The sequence below is a fragment of the Chrysemys picta genome, chromosome 18 (genome assembly GCF_011386835.1).
Source record: "Chrysemys picta bellii isolate R12L10 chromosome 18, ASM1138683v2, whole genome shotgun sequence".
Lineage (NCBI taxonomy): Eukaryota > Metazoa > Chordata > Testudines > Emydidae > Chrysemys > Chrysemys picta.
The window spans coordinates 22,403,162-22,417,900 of record NC_088808.1 but is presented as its reverse complement, the minus strand read 5'-3'; the positions used below and the strand labels follow the sequence as shown (position 1 = coordinate 22,417,900).

General features: G+C 52.8%; 1 protein-coding gene across 7 annotated transcripts in view; it reads left to right on the top strand.

Annotated features, from left to right (window-relative positions):
- The first annotated feature begins 7,792 nt into the window (after positions 1–7,792).
- Positions 7,793–14,739, top strand: part of LHX6 (LIM homeobox 6) — a 44,817-nt gene continuing 37,870 nt past the window's right edge. Inside the window, exons 1-4 of one of the 7 annotated variants that reach the window (XM_065572115.1) lie at positions 7,793–7,925; positions 11,913–11,984; positions 12,573–12,761; positions 12,935–13,056. In XM_065572115.1, coding sequence (XP_065428187.1) covers positions 11,916–11,984; positions 12,573–12,761; positions 12,935–13,056 — 380 coding nt within the window. In that variant the 5' untranslated portion in view covers positions 7,793–7,925; positions 11,913–11,915. Of the gene's footprint in view, positions 7,926–7,974; positions 8,088–9,131; positions 9,287–9,663; positions 10,113–10,172; positions 11,020–11,912; positions 11,985–12,572; positions 12,762–12,934; positions 13,057–14,739 lie in introns of those variants that run through there. The other 6 variants (XM_065572118.1, XM_065572116.1, XM_065572117.1 and 3 more) reach the window with 6 other exon arrangements.

Genomic DNA, 14,739 nt, shown 5'->3' with positions numbered 1-14,739 from the left:
TATTTGTTCTTTACTAGAACCAGTAACCTAGGACGGTGAATGACTGGAGTAAATGGACCTCTCAGTTGGTGGGCTCTGCTGATGTTGTAAATGGAACTGTTTTCACTATTGGTAGAAAAAAGCTTTGTATGATAATTCAGTTATCGATTGACACCCTTCAGTATGCCAGGAGTCTTACCTTACCTTACCCTTGGTAAGCAGGCGGACCTTAGTTTTGCCTCACAGATGAAGATGGTGGATGCTAGTATGACGACCCAACTCCAGATGATGGGATAAGGGGAAGAAATTACCTTGTCTCTCTTTCTTGTTACTTCTAACTAGCTTTTTAGGGACCAATCCTGCAAACACATACTTGGAATAGGGCTGACTACCAGGAGTAGCCTCAATAGACTTCAGTAGGACTCCTGGTGGTGCATCTTGACAGGCGTGAGTGCTTTGTTTGCAGTAAATCCCCTCCCCTACAAGCTGAAGGGAAGTTGGCGCTCAGCATTTATAGATTTACGATTCAACAGTTAATCAAATGAATATAGTCGCTTTCAGACTAACAAATCTCCAACTAACATTTATTTTTAAATGATAAACGTGACGCCTTTCACAGTGCCCATGGATATTTTGATTCTCTGCCACAATTCAAGGCTGATAGAAGAATATACTGGTAAGCGTGTCTGTGTGCTTCCATTACAATTATTTTAGTGGATTTCTAATTCTGAGGTGCTGGCCCTCGCCTGCCATTTGGAATAGAATCAAGAAGTTTATAAACTCTACAAAAGCAAAAATAATGTAAGTTTGAGTTTTTTTACCTCATACTTAAACTATTTCAAATTAATATTTTGGGTTTTTTTCAGACAAGGGATTGCTAATATTTAGTGGCATTGCTTGGTAGGGAGATAGAGATGATTTACCTGACATTTTCTATAGAAGTGAGCACTACAGAACTTTATGGATCATATAGTGTCATAAGCACGCTTTATACTGAAGATAATAGTTCCCTTTTGGTGGTGAGATCAACCTGTTGTCTCCACTAGCATTTTATGTTAGCTATCGGATATAAAAAAATCCACCGCAGACATAACCTTAGAGGCTTGGAGGGTTGAATCCATGGCACTGATGGTATTGTGAAGAAAAGGACTGGCTTTTGCACTTTGTTCTGAAATCAGTGAAGCTAGTGTCCATTATTTTTTCATCTCTAGAGCTCTGTAATGTTGCCTCTTCAGGGATCTCATCCTGCATCAATGTACTGCTTCTAGGTTGCCCTTTTAGAGATGGGGTGACCAAGAATGAATGTCATATGCAAAGGGGCTGGGATTTAACTTTTGTTGTCTTTCAACTCTCAGAATTTGTATTTGTTGGTATATTTCCAACAAGTAAGAGTACCTCCCCACGACTCTGCATACTTATGGGAAAGGTTAGTTATATATATAACTCATGAGCCACTATCCTTTTGTGAAAGAGAATCCACGAGACTGCACAAGACACCTTACTTCAGTTAAACAATCTGTTCCGCCTTGCATTTTGCTGTGATGCTGGGAGTTCTTTTCCCAGACCTGAAGAAAAGCTCTGTGTGGCTCAAAGCTTGTCTCTCTCACCAACAGGTGTTGGTCCAGTAAAGGATATTATCTCATCTACCTTGTTACTCTAGAAATTTCACACAATATTAGCTACTGTGCTGAGTGACACAATCAGCTCTTACCGCTATCACAGCTGATCCAACTTAGATTTTCTTACCGCACGGAAGAAAGGAAGTAAAGTTACTAATATTTGACAATTACTGCTTTGCATTCCCAAAGCACTGGGCAGACCTTTATTATTCCTCACCAGCCATAGGTAAATAGTGCCACTTTTTGGTACGTGTGTAACTCAGCCTTCAGAGGAGATCCACCCCCTGATCCCAGGTTGAATTTGATTAAGCAACAGCTGGAGTTTGGGTGTCCAAGGAATGAAGGTTTGGTCCCAAGGTCACAGATTAAGGTTATGACAGAGATTCGGGCCCTGTCTATGCTACAAATGTTGGTCGATGCAAGTTAGTCAGTGTAAAGCCACCAGGGTTAGTATATTGCTTGTGTGCATACGTGTTTGGCTGCTTGGGTCGGTGCTTCGTGTACTCACCAGGAGTGCTTTTATCGACACAAAGTGTGGTGCACCATGGGTAGGTATCCCACTGTGCAGCATGCTACCCTCTGGCACGATACCTTTGGGGAATTTTCACAATGTTTTGGGGGCATGCACGAGTTGCACAGAGGGGGCTGGGACCGAGGGGTTAAGTTCCCATTGTGCAATTTTCCCCATCCCATAATTTTCATGTTTTTTAAAAATCTCTCAAACATGCAGCACTTGTCGTTGTCTGCCATCTCTGACAGAAGCAGAGAGCCTGTGCAGCTCTGCACTGTTGTCATGACTATTACAAACACAGATCAAACGACCCTCTCATGTTTGCAGAGCCGCAGGAAGTCCCACAAACCCGGGGGATATGATTTCTTTGAGGATAGATTGCTAAGGGACGTAGTGAAAAAAAATTCAAGGTGGTGGTTGGCACAGACCAGCTGCAGCTGGTGGAGCGCGTCGTCTGGGCCTAAGAACTGAGCACTGACTGTTGGGATCAGGTTTGGGACAATGAGCAGCGGCTGCAGAACTTTCAGCTTTGAAAGGCCACATTCCTGGATTGGTGGGATGAGCTGATGCCAGCGCTCCAGCACATTGACACCAAAATGAGAGCTGCACTGACAGCAGAGAAGCGAGTGGTGATTGCTCTGTGGAAGCTTGCAACCCCAGATTGCTACTGATCAGTGGGAAATCATTTTGGAGTTGGCAAATCCACCATGGGGGCTGTTCATAGAATCATAGATTCTAGGACTGGAAGGGACCTAGAGAGGTCATCGAGTCCAGTCCCCTGCCCGCATGGCAGGACCAAATACTGTCTAGACCATCCCTGATAGACATTTATCTAACCTACTCTTAAATATCTCCAGAGACGGAGATTCCACAACCTCCCTAGGCAATTTGTTCCAGTGTTTAACCACCCTGACAGTTAGGAACTTTTTCCTAATGTCCAACCTAGACCTCCCTTGCTGCAGTTTAAACCCATTGTTTCTGGTTCTATCCTTAGACGCTAAGGTGAACAAGTTCTCTCCCTCCTCCTCCTGTTGCCATGGGATTGTGACTCTTGGCACTGTGCAGGGCATTATGGATGGATTTACAGCTATGGGGTTCCTGATAGGTAGCATGCACATCCCTATTTTGGCCCTGACCAACTCACCACACCATACATCAATAGAAGGGGCTAATTTTCTATAGGTATGCAAGCTTTGGTGGGTCACTGAGGATGTTGCACTGATACCAGTGTGGGCTGGTCAGGAACGGTGCATGACGCTTGCATCTTTAAGAACCCAGAACTGTTAGGAAACTTGCAAGAAAGGCCTTTTTCCCCTGATCGGTGGATTACCATTGGCAAAGCCAATAGTGATTGGCGGGTGGGGGAGGCGGGTCTACCCCTTGCTTCCCTGGCTCATGAAGCTGTACCCTGGTATACGTATACCTTGATGGCTCCAAGGAAAGATTCAACTACCAGCTCAGCAGGTGCAGCGTAACAGTTAAATACATTTTTGGTAGATTGAAGGGATGCTGGTGGAGTTTACTAACTACATTAGGTCACAGTGAGAAAAATATCCCACTAGTTACAGCTGTCCATTGCAGCCTGCATAAAATCTGTGAAGCAAAAGGGGAGAAGTTGCTGCTGGGGTGGAGACGGAGCGGCTGTTGGCTCCCTGTGAACAGCCCGACAGAAGGGCCGTTAGAAGAGCTTGACCCAGAGCCATGCCGCTGAGGGAGGCCTTGGAAAAGCACTTTATCAACCACAGTACTATGTTGTGTAGGTCAGTGCGTTGCCTGGCCCTGAAGTTCTGGGGGGGTTGGTTAGGAGTTGTCTGTGAATCTCACTGCCTTCTAATGAACCTCTGAATTATGCAGGGCTTGCTGTACATTTACTGACTGTGTGTGCTCTGGGGTCCTGTTCTGTTACAAGAAACGGTGTGCTTCGAGTAGCACTAGGCATTCTGCTAGTACTAAAGATGAAATTCATTTCCAAAAATGAAACATCAGAGTACCAAAAACAGGGCCAAATAATAATGCGCAGTTAAAAAACAAGACATCAAATAAATTAACGGACCAAAACTTTAACAATAGAATGAGAGAAAACGTGTGTCCTTTTGTGCCCTGCATAGACCAACCATGGTTCTCACGGGTCAGTGGATGTGACGCTGTGGTTTTCCTTGCTGTCCCCCCAGCCTGCGGCAGTAGGGGTAGGGATGTGGCCTATGACGCCATGGGAGATATGGGGGGTGGTGGTATAGGGAGGTGCTGGCATGGAGTTCTCCATTGACTGCAAAGAGAGGCCAGCCTGTGACTGTTGGACCTGTAGGTCAGCAAGAGTCTGCAGCTTCTGCATTTGCTCCTGAGAAGCCTCTTTTTCTCCTGGTGCATCTCCCTGTTCTTTTTCTGCTGAGAACCTGGGCCTTTCTCCTCTCCCGCTCTCCCGCTCCAGGCTGTCTGGTATCTACTTTCCACACCCTCGGGGCTGATGCCGCACTGACCTGCAGGGTCTCTAAGAACATGTCCTCCCTAGTCTGCTGCTTTCTCCTCCACGTCAGGGTCAGGCATTCCATCGGTGTAGAGGGGCCACCCCACCTGGTTGAAGTGGCAGCACCTATGGATAACCCAGATCTATCATTGGATTTACAGTCGCAGTGGAAGGCAAAAGATAATTTTCAGAACTCCCTACCCTTAGGCTCATTAGAGTTTTAAATAAGACATGCTTATTGCCACTTCAACTTTGAAGCACCTCTGCACAGCATCACTGTACTGTCACCGCGGTGGTCAGTATGGCTTGCCAAGAGGGTGAGGAGCAGATAAATGAGGCCATAATTGTTTGGTTGCATAAAACAATAAAATCCAGCCCTTATTTCCATGGGTCCAAGTACAGGGCAATGGGTCTGAGCGTGTCACTATTCTCCACAGGCAGTGGTTGTGATGGAGTGGGATTTTCTGTAATTGTTTTAATTAATCCATTGTGCCTCAGTTTCCCCTATGTGTTCCAGGGTTACCTAGGGGGTAGAAAGGATCATTTGCCCTGTGCAGAGGCTCAGAGACACAGGTGTGAATGGCTCCTAGCTGTCTGGAACTTAGATCCCAAATCAACGGAGCATCTGAGAAGATTATGACAAATCCAATCACCATGACTCTGATACTTAGCAACCACTGACCATGGATGGCCCACCTCTAAGCAGAAAGCCCAGCAGTGTTTGTCCAGATGGGGAACAAAGGACTGAGGAGGTGCTGGGGGGGGGGTAAGGTTGGCTGCTAAGGGCTTCTAGGGGTACACCTGCATTGGGAAAAGAGAGATCAGAGGGACAGGGCTTTGGGTTCTGTGCCGACCAGGATGGGCTATGCTGTAATTTTCTTTATAGGGGAGTCACATCTTACGCGGGGGTTAGGTTCTGAGGTCAGCACGTAGGCAAAAATTGCGTATAGTCAAACGCTCATTGAGTGGAATGGCGGGCGGAATCGCCTGCACTACAGGTACAGTATTTAAATTATTTTTCTCTTTTTTTTTTAGTTTTGCCAAGTGCGTATAGTTAAAATTGCGTAAGTTAAATGTGCCTATGAGGCAACTCCACTGTACTCTGTGCTAACCAAGGACTTCCTGTGCTGTGTTCCAGTGGACTGTTTGACCAGTCTGGCTGGGTGTCACTGCAGATGCTGACAGAAGAGGTGCATTGCTCCCTACGATTGTACAAGTCTCCTTCAGGGGTCTGTTTCAATTGGATGCGCTGAATGGATCTCCTGGTGTGAAGCCTGGGTGCTGAAGGACCAAAGGTCCAGTGGCTCACCCTGGAGGAAGAGTGAGACCCCTAATGGGGCTGGCACACTGAAAAGGTTCCTCCCAGAGACTGTTCCATAACACTGACCCAGTGGATCCATGACAGTGGTGATTTTAGCTACTACCTCACTCCAAAGGCACAAAGAACTGTGCTGGTGCCCCAGAGTGGCTGCTAACCATTTTCCACTAGACTGTTTCCTGCAGTGGTGCCTGCCAAACTAATAACGGAGTGACATGGGAAAGCGTCTTACTGTGGAAGAAGAAATAAGGCAGCCATCCCTAGAAACCTTTGGGAGAAGACTGCAGAGTATCTCTAGGAAAGATTCATCAAAACCTCTCAGGAGGATACAAGGGACATCCCTATGTATGTAAACAATCTACTTCACATGCCCCGCCTAACCCTACAGGGGAATGAAAAGCAGGTAACTACCTTTTGTTCTACCTCCACCTCTTCTCATACAAGTAAAGCAATGACAAGCAGATACCTGCGTCCTGCTAACTGGGGGATGGGCCAGACGTCATCGTCCTGTTGAAACACTGTGAGCGAGCATGCACACACACACTTACCCAAGGTTCTTTCCTCTTCATTGGTCTCATCCATTCTTGGCTGGTGGGACTGGCTATACTGCGGTGGAATCTCCAAAAGACCCTGGCTCACTGCGTAGCTGGAGCCCCCTGCCACAGGTCCCTCATCCTCCTCTGCCTTCTCACTGCTCAGGGCAGGGTCTGTCTCTCAAGCTCCTCAGAGGTATCTATGGTGGTTTGCAAGGTGCTGGCGGAGTCTCCACCAAGCATGGCATGCAGCTCATTGTGAAAGCGGTAGGTCTGCAGCGCAGCACCAGATTGACTGTTGGTCTCCCTGGACTTATAGATTCATAGATTCTAGGACTGGAAGGGACCTCGAGAGGTCATCGAGTCCAGTCCCCTGCCCGCATGGCAGGACCAAATACTGTCTAGACCATCCCTGATAGACATTTATCTAACCTACTCTTAAATATCTCCAGAGATGGAGATTCCACAACCTCCCTAGGCAATTTATTCCAGTGTTTAACCACCCTGACAGTTAGGAACTTTTTCCTAATGTCCAACCTAGACCTCCCTTGCTGCAGTTTAAACCCATTGCTTCTGGTTCTATCCTTAGAGGCTAAGGTGAACAAGTTTTCTCCCTCCTCCTTATGACACCCTTTTAAATACCTGAAAACTGCTATCATGTCCCCTCTCAGTCCTCTTTTCCAAACTAAACAAACCCAATTCTTTCAGCCTTCCTTCATAGGTCATGTTCTCAAGACCTTTAATCATTCTTGTTGCTCTTCTCTGGACCCGCTGGTATGCCTGCCTCAGTTCCTTTGCTTTCCTGCAGCACTGCTGCTGATCCCTGTGCTACCCCTTCTCCTGCATGCCCTGTGCAATCTTTTCATAGATGTCCAGTTTCTACAGCTGGTCTGTAGCTGTGCCTCCACAGCCTCTTCTCTCCACGGGTCCAGGAGATCCAATATCTCATGTCTGCTCCAGGCAGGAGCCCACCTGGAGCGTGCAGCTGTTCTGGTTGGTTGGGCAGTTGCATACAATAAGGGAGAGCTGTTAGATGTGCTCACCAAGGTGAACGATCAGGAAAAGGCATTTCAAAAATACCCGGGGAAGTTTCTAGGGAGGAGGGTGGCGCCTGGTTTCCATGACCCCTGGGCAGTGGGGTTCACAATTGTCACTGTCACAGAGCAGCCACTGTCAGGCATTGTGGGACAGCTGCAGGAGGACTGTTGGGGTTGACCTGGGTCACACGGTATCTACACTCGCACTGCATTGATCACAGCCCATTGACTACAGTTCAACACCGTTCAAGGAGGTAGCGTTACTGCGTTGCCCTAATAGGACACTTACAACAGTGGGAGGCATAGTTGAGTGTAGACACCTGCATACCTAGGCTGATGCAGGTGATTTACATTGACCTGACTTTGTAGTGTAAACCAGGCTTAAACTGGAGAGCTCCGATCTCTGCGCTGAGTCCACTCCTGATTTCCATAGACAGCAACAGCGAATACAGAAAAAACTCCAGGTAGCCATTGTTTTTATGTTATGGCCATTCTAATACGGCATTATTCTTTATCTCCTTTATACAACCCCATGGCTCATTGCTGTGTCCTGAGCAGACAGTTTCTTTATTTTCTCCACATTTTCTCATTCCTTTTCTGAAGAATTCCCAGCTAATTCAGAACCAGTAAGTATGGAGAAGTGGCTTAAGTTGTTCTTTCCAGCGCTGGTTCCTTTGCACTTGTCTCTGCTCCTGCTGCCACTTTATCCTTCTGTCAGGTCATTGTGGAGAGGCCCAAAGGGCTGAGGGAAGGGTGGACTATTAATCTTACGTTTGAATTTTCTTGGTTCCCCTCAGTTTTTGTCACAACCCGAATGTTTAAATGTAATGTCTTGTATTTACTCTAAAATGACTTTCATCTGATTTCCCTCTTGCTTACCAATTTAGCTGTCAAAATTAATAACCACGAGTATCCATCTCTAGCTTTCATCATCTCATGTTACTTTCCTAGAATTACTTCATGGTGGAACCGCTGCTGGTTCTCTGCTCTAGAATTATCATGTTACTAATGAAACCCTTTTAAACCAAGATTGCTAGATACAACTGCAGTGGAAAAGCTCACTGGTGTGCTGCCAGGCTGGGGCTGTCTCCTTTCCAATGTGAATGTTCTCCTAGCAGAAATCAACAAAATCCACCAGCTTCAAACGGGGGCGCCCGAAGTTAGGTAACTAAGCAGATAGTAAAGTAGCAAAATAAACCCTCTCCACAAAGCAGTAAAGTAGGGCAGTGGTGATGCTTGAATGCTGAATGTTCTATATAGGGAAGATTAAGTGTTTTGAAGGAGTGGGGCTTATGTCCCCATATTTGTTCAGGGGGGAGCTGCCATTGAAGCAGATATGGAGACATGCTATTAGCCTATTATTAGAAAAGTCTCTTAAAGTTCAGTGAAAACTTCAGTGCCTTTGAAAAGCAGGCCCCTTATTGGGGAGTTGTAGGCATTGTCTACACAAGAAAGTTGCAGGAGGTTCACTAAAGGTGTGATTTTTAAACCAGTGTCATTACACTGCTGCCAGCCCCTGCGTGCCCCCGCTTCTTGTGATTTAAACCAGGCGCACGGCAGTTTCACATCCCTGTATAAAGGAATTGGTTTAAATTAAGCTGCAGTAAACCACTTAAACCAAAAGGAGTGTGTGCACGTGGACTAGCACCTGTTTAACCAAATTGGTTTCAAACCCGTTTCAGTTCAATGGGGTGGCGCTCAGGCTCTAATCAAGCTGCAGGTGTCTGACCGTAGCCCTCCAGCCCCCAAGTTTGGAAAGGTTGGGTTAAATGAGTAACTCCCGGGGCCTTGTCTACACAGGAGAATTCTACCGGTGTCATTAAAAGTAAGTGTGAGGGGGATTTATTGTTACGTTGCTGCGACCACCTTGCCTAGATGCTCTTCCTTTGGTCTGCAGGTGCCGCAAACTCATGTAGTTGTATCGGGTAAATTGATGTAAGCGCGTTCACGCCGGGGATTTGCACTGGTTAAACTGAATCAAATGACAGACCAATTGTGTAGTTAAACTGCTGCAATGTTTGTGCACGGAAAAGGCTACAGGTCCTTCAGTAAATCCTTGTTGGAAACTAACACCACAATTTAATGAAGAGTGTGAGAGGTTGTTGCTCACTTATTTAGCATCATCTAATGAACAGACTAACTGCTTCCGCAACAGCATTAATCACGATTGAGCCAGTTGCTCTGAAAGAAGTGAGACTCGGCAATACCCAGGAGCCCCCTTTTAAACGGGCCCTTAGCCGGGCCCACGGGCACCTAGCTGCAGGCCGGCTGCACAGGGAGTTGTTTCCCGTTCAGTACCGGCGAGCTCACGGTCTCTCCTTAGGGCGCCTTTTTACAGCCCGCGCCCCGGGGCGGTTTGGGAACCTCTTGAAACAGAACCGCTGACGAGGTGTGGGGGGTAATTTCTCTTTGTCCGGCTCCCTTCAGGCCTATCCCCCCCTTGGCGAGGTAGCCACACTGCACCTCTCTCTTGAGCGGGCCTCTCGCTGCTTTCCAGGGGGGTCAGGACTGAAGAGCCAAATTCCTCTCTGGTGCAGCTCCCTAGAAATGAACCGGCCTCCCCGCAGGGCCGGGCTGGCTGCTGGGAGCGCAGGGCCTTGCGCAAGGCCCCAGAAGGGGGCGGCGGTAGCCCCCAGGCCCTGGGAACAGAGGTAAGGTCACTCCCCCGCCTCTGCGCTGGCTCCCTACGAGCTAGGAGGAGAGAGGAGCAGAACCCTCCGGGCCCCTCCCCGTCACCTCCAGCCCTCGCCTCCTATAATGCTGGGGAGACGCGCGGGAGCGCGCAGTCCTCTCCGGTCTCCCAAGGGCGGCGGTGCCCGCCGGCTGGCTGCTGGCTGAGCGGGCCCCGGGCCGGAGCCCGTCAGGGCGGCAGCTTCTATGGGACCAAGGCTTAGCGAGTAGCCCCCAGCCCCCGCCAGGGCCAGCCCCCGCGCCTGAGCCGGCGCCACGTGTCTGTGCCCGGCCCGCTGCCCCTGCAGGTGGCCGCCCCGCCCAGGGCGCAGAGGGCGAGCGAAGGTGGGGCTAGCGCCCGGCTCGGCGGCCCCTCGGCGGACTGCCGGGAGCTCCAGACGGCTCGCAGCGCTGCCTGGCCGGGGGAGTCTAACGGGCCCTGGGGGTCAAGGCTCCCCGGCTGCCTAGCGCTGCCCGCGGCCTCCTGCCCCGGCGCCGGGGTCCCGCTCACCCCCCGCCGGGCTGCCCTGGAGAAGGCGCGGGGCGGACCCTGCTCTTGCCCGGCCGCGCGTCTTGCCCGCCGGGGACAGTGGAAGGAAGAATTTGGAGAAACTTCTCCCGGCAGCTCCAGCCCAGCCAGCGCCGCCGCCTCCAGCCCCGCGCCCGCCTCCGGCCTTCCCCGGCGGGGCAGGGCCCTGGACCCCCTGAGCTCCCGGGGCGAGCGCAGCGGGAGGAGGAAGAGCCGAGTGCTGGACCCGCCGAGTCCCTGCTCCGAGCGGGACGCGTCTCTCTGGCCGCGCCGCCCTGTTCATGTACTGGAAGAATGAGCCGGTGGCCCCGCTCCGCCCGGGCAGCCAGCCCCTGGCCGCCGGCGCCCCAGCGGGGAAGGTGAGCGAGGAGCGGGGCAGGGGAGCCTGGGGCCCGGGGGGCTGATCCTGGCTTCTATTCGTTTGCTCTCCCCGCCCGGCTTCGGAGGAGCTGCGAGTGGCTCCGTGCCCGGGGGCTGGAAGGTGAGCGCCGGGCGAGGAGACGGCGCCTGCACCGACCCGCCGAGCCCCGCACGTTTATGCAAATGGCTCAGGAATTTCGAAAAAAAGCGATTTAGCAAAGACAGAGGCAAATCAGGAGGAAGCGCTGGGCATTGTCTGCCTGAATAGGGGCTTAATAACCGCAAATGGGCCGGGCTTGGGGGGGAGACGAGAGGCGAGGAATCCAAAAATTGCTGCCCTCTGTGCGCTTTAAATATCAGCTGCAGACGGGCTGGTTTTTAAAGCCCAGACCTGGAAGCAGAAAGTGTGTTTGTTTTTTCCCCTCACTTGAATGGGGAGGATTTTCAATCCAGGCGCTTTCTGCTGCATTCTGCGTTTCAGAGCGCGGGGGGAAGAATTTCGATTTTTAATTACTACCATTAAAAAAATCAAATTTGCAATTCTTTGGGTGGCCTGATGGATTCCCTGATTGACAGCTGGAATTGACACTCTGGATACCTCTTATCTTGGGCATTTACGGCAATTTCTAATTGCAGGTAGTTTGTGTTTTTTCAGCGCCTTGGCTCGCATGGGAACCGAGCGATTACTTCAAGAGGCCCGGGTTAAGTGCAGGCAGGGAGAGAATTCAATCCACATTCAAATTGCTTCATTAAAGAGACGCAGCTTTTGTTGCAAAGGATTTAAATGGCCACTAGAAAGTTCTTATTTATTGTTTTGAGCTGGTTTATATAGGGTGCCATGAAGCCCAGGCGGGCAGAACCCCAGCCAATCTCTCCCGCTCTCTCCTTCAAGGTGATGGCCCAGGACGGCCCCCTCTCCAAGGGAAGCTCCCGCTGCCTGGACAGCAAACACCCCCAGATCATGGTAAGGCTGCAGGGCAGCTGGGTGGGAGGTAGCGAGTTCCTGGGAGCCAGGATAGCTGGGGCGCGCAGGCACCTACCCCTGTCATGGGGCAGCTGGGGCTTCACCTACAGCGGACGGCAACTCTCCAAAGGAGAGCGAGCTGTCAGCGCCGGGCTCCGCAGAACCGCCGGCGCGCCCCGGGACCTGGCGAAGGTCTGAGCGCAGCGGCCAGCCAGGGCGCACCGGCCAACCCGCTGCCCCAGCTCCCCGGTGGCACGTAGGGCTTCATCCGGCTCCCATGGAAGCTTTGCCGCTGACTTCCAGAGGAGCGGGCTCCGGTGCGCGCTGTTCCCACTCCTTTGGCCCGGGCCCTGGGTTTTAACCCTGGCCCCACGGGACTGGCCCTGCGGAGGGCAGGGAGATGGGGCGGCTCTCTCTTCCAGAGCCGGGCTTTGGGGGTATTAATCACAGGGCAGGGGGTGGCTCTGGGATTCTGCTGCTCGGTCCTGCTAGATCCCGGCAGGAGCCCCACGCAGGGGAGGAATGGGACCCCCCTCGAGGGGCGCTGGGGACTCCCTGGCTGACCGCTTCGGGGTGCTTTCTCCGCAGTCCCAGTCTGACGGAGAGACGCTGCCCAGCACCCTGGATAAGGAAGATGTCCGCTCGGCTCCCAGCACCCCGTCCACCCCGTCCGTCTGCTCCCCGCCTTCCTCCTCCTCCTCTTCCTCCATCCCCTCCGCCGGCAAGAACGTCTGCTCCAGCTGCGGCCTGGAGATCCTGGACAGGTACCTCCTCAAGGTGAGCGCCGCGCAGGGCGGGATGGGGCCCAGCTAAGACGGGCCGGTTTGGGGGCCCTGCCTTGGGGAGCGGGGACCAGTTCGGTGGGTGGCCGGGGGGACTTGCTGGGGAGGAGCAGGAGGGTCCATGCCTGGCCCCAAGCCCAGCTCACAGAGGCCCCTTGTCTGTCCCAGGTAAACAACCTGATCTGGCACGTGCGCTGCCTGGAGTGCTCGGTGTGCCGGACCTCCCTGCGCCAGCAGAACAGCTGCTACATCAAGAACAAGGAGATCTTCTGTAAAATGGATTATTTCAGGTAGGAGACCTGCTCTGCCGCCGAGCCGGGCTGGCGGGGATCTCCGACTCCAGCTCTGAATCCAGGGATCTGGCTCCCTTCGGGAGTTTGTGCCTTTACAGGGCAGATTCGGTTTGCAAACTCGCTGTGTAAACGGGGCCTGGTGCGTAGGGCCGGTTTGTCCTTATCCGGAGTAGCAAAGGGCCCGGTCCAGGACTTGTGTGTGTTTCCCTGGAAGGCAGGCTGGCCAGCGCTCGGCTCCCTCCCTCGGGCGCAGGTCTTGTCCCTGCTAGGCGCACTCCCCGGCTACGCTAGGTTAAAAGGTACCTTCTTCTGATCTGCCATCGCTGCACATTTTAAAGGGAGCGGCAGCCCGGGCGCTCCCACCCGCTGGGCGAGGCTCCTGGGACCAGCCTAGCGGGAGGATGAAGACTTGGTTGGGACAAGCCCCGCTTGAGTCCGGAGTTGTAGGGTTGTGGCCCACTGTCACTAGCGCAGGACGTTCGTTTTAAGAGGGAGAAGCGGCAGATTCTGGTCTCGGTGCCACCGGAGTAAATCCGGAGTGACTCTGCTAAAATCGCTCCAGTGACTCCGGATTCCCCCTGGTGTGAACGAGCCCGGAGTGCTGCTCTCCTCCATGCTTCAGCTGCATGACTGGCCTCAGGGGCGTGTTGCTGGGACATTTTCACCTGCAACCCAAACCTATAACTGCAGGGCCAGTCAGTGGGCCCGAGGCACCCTGCAGCTCCCAGAGACACTGGGCCGGGTGGGGGGGACGACTGTCCCCGTGGGTGGCCCCCTCTCCTGCCAGGCCATGGAAATTAGTTACTACTCCTGAACTCCCAGCAGACTCCGGACTTGTCCGGAAGGGGATTTTTCTCCAGGAGCAAGGAGGGGCCTGCGCTAATTACCTAAAACCCCAAGGTAGCGGCACAAGTGTACTCTAAGGAAGAGACCAGGGCATCGGCTCCCTTTAGCTAAATTGCTGGCGGGTGTGTGGGGTTTCATGACACCCAGGCTGGCCCCTGTAGGCCCCGCGGGGCGGCTCGGCCTGTTAGCAGCAGGGCGAAGCACCCAGCCGCCTGGCAGGGGCTTGTCCCCGAGTGTCCCAGGAATGGATGGACGAGGCGGGTGTATAAAGACAGTTCGACCCCCTCCCCCCGCCGACCCGTGTAAACGCTGCCTCGCTGCGCAATCGAAGCGCTAGGACTTGTGGCTCCCAAGGTCAGGCGCGTTACCCACCAGCCGCCGCGACAAGCGGGGTGTCCCGGGCCTCTGAGAACTAGGCCGCCCGGCTCCGGGCAGGTGAATCCAGCACAGAACGGGAGCGGGTAGCCGAGCTGTCTGGGGGATCTGCCCCCTGCAGGGAACCCGCCTCCGCTGGGGAGAGAGGCACCGTCCCTTGGCTAGAACCAGCCTCTCCAAAGCCTGGTGCCTTCCTGCGCCTGGGGGACATTGCCACGCGCCCCCTGGGCTCGCCCGGGCAGCAGGAGAGCCCCTGGGCTCGCCCGGGCAGCAGGAGAGCCCCTGGGCTCGCCCGGGCAGCAGGGGCTAGCCCGGCTTTGGGCACTACCAGCGGCGGGTCCGCGGAGCGCAGAGAGCTGCCCAAACCCCGCGCAGGGGTGTTGGGGGGGGCAGGGCTGGGGCCCAGCGCGCACCCTTGGGGGTTGCGCAGGATTTCCCCAAAGCAGCAGCCTGAGCCCG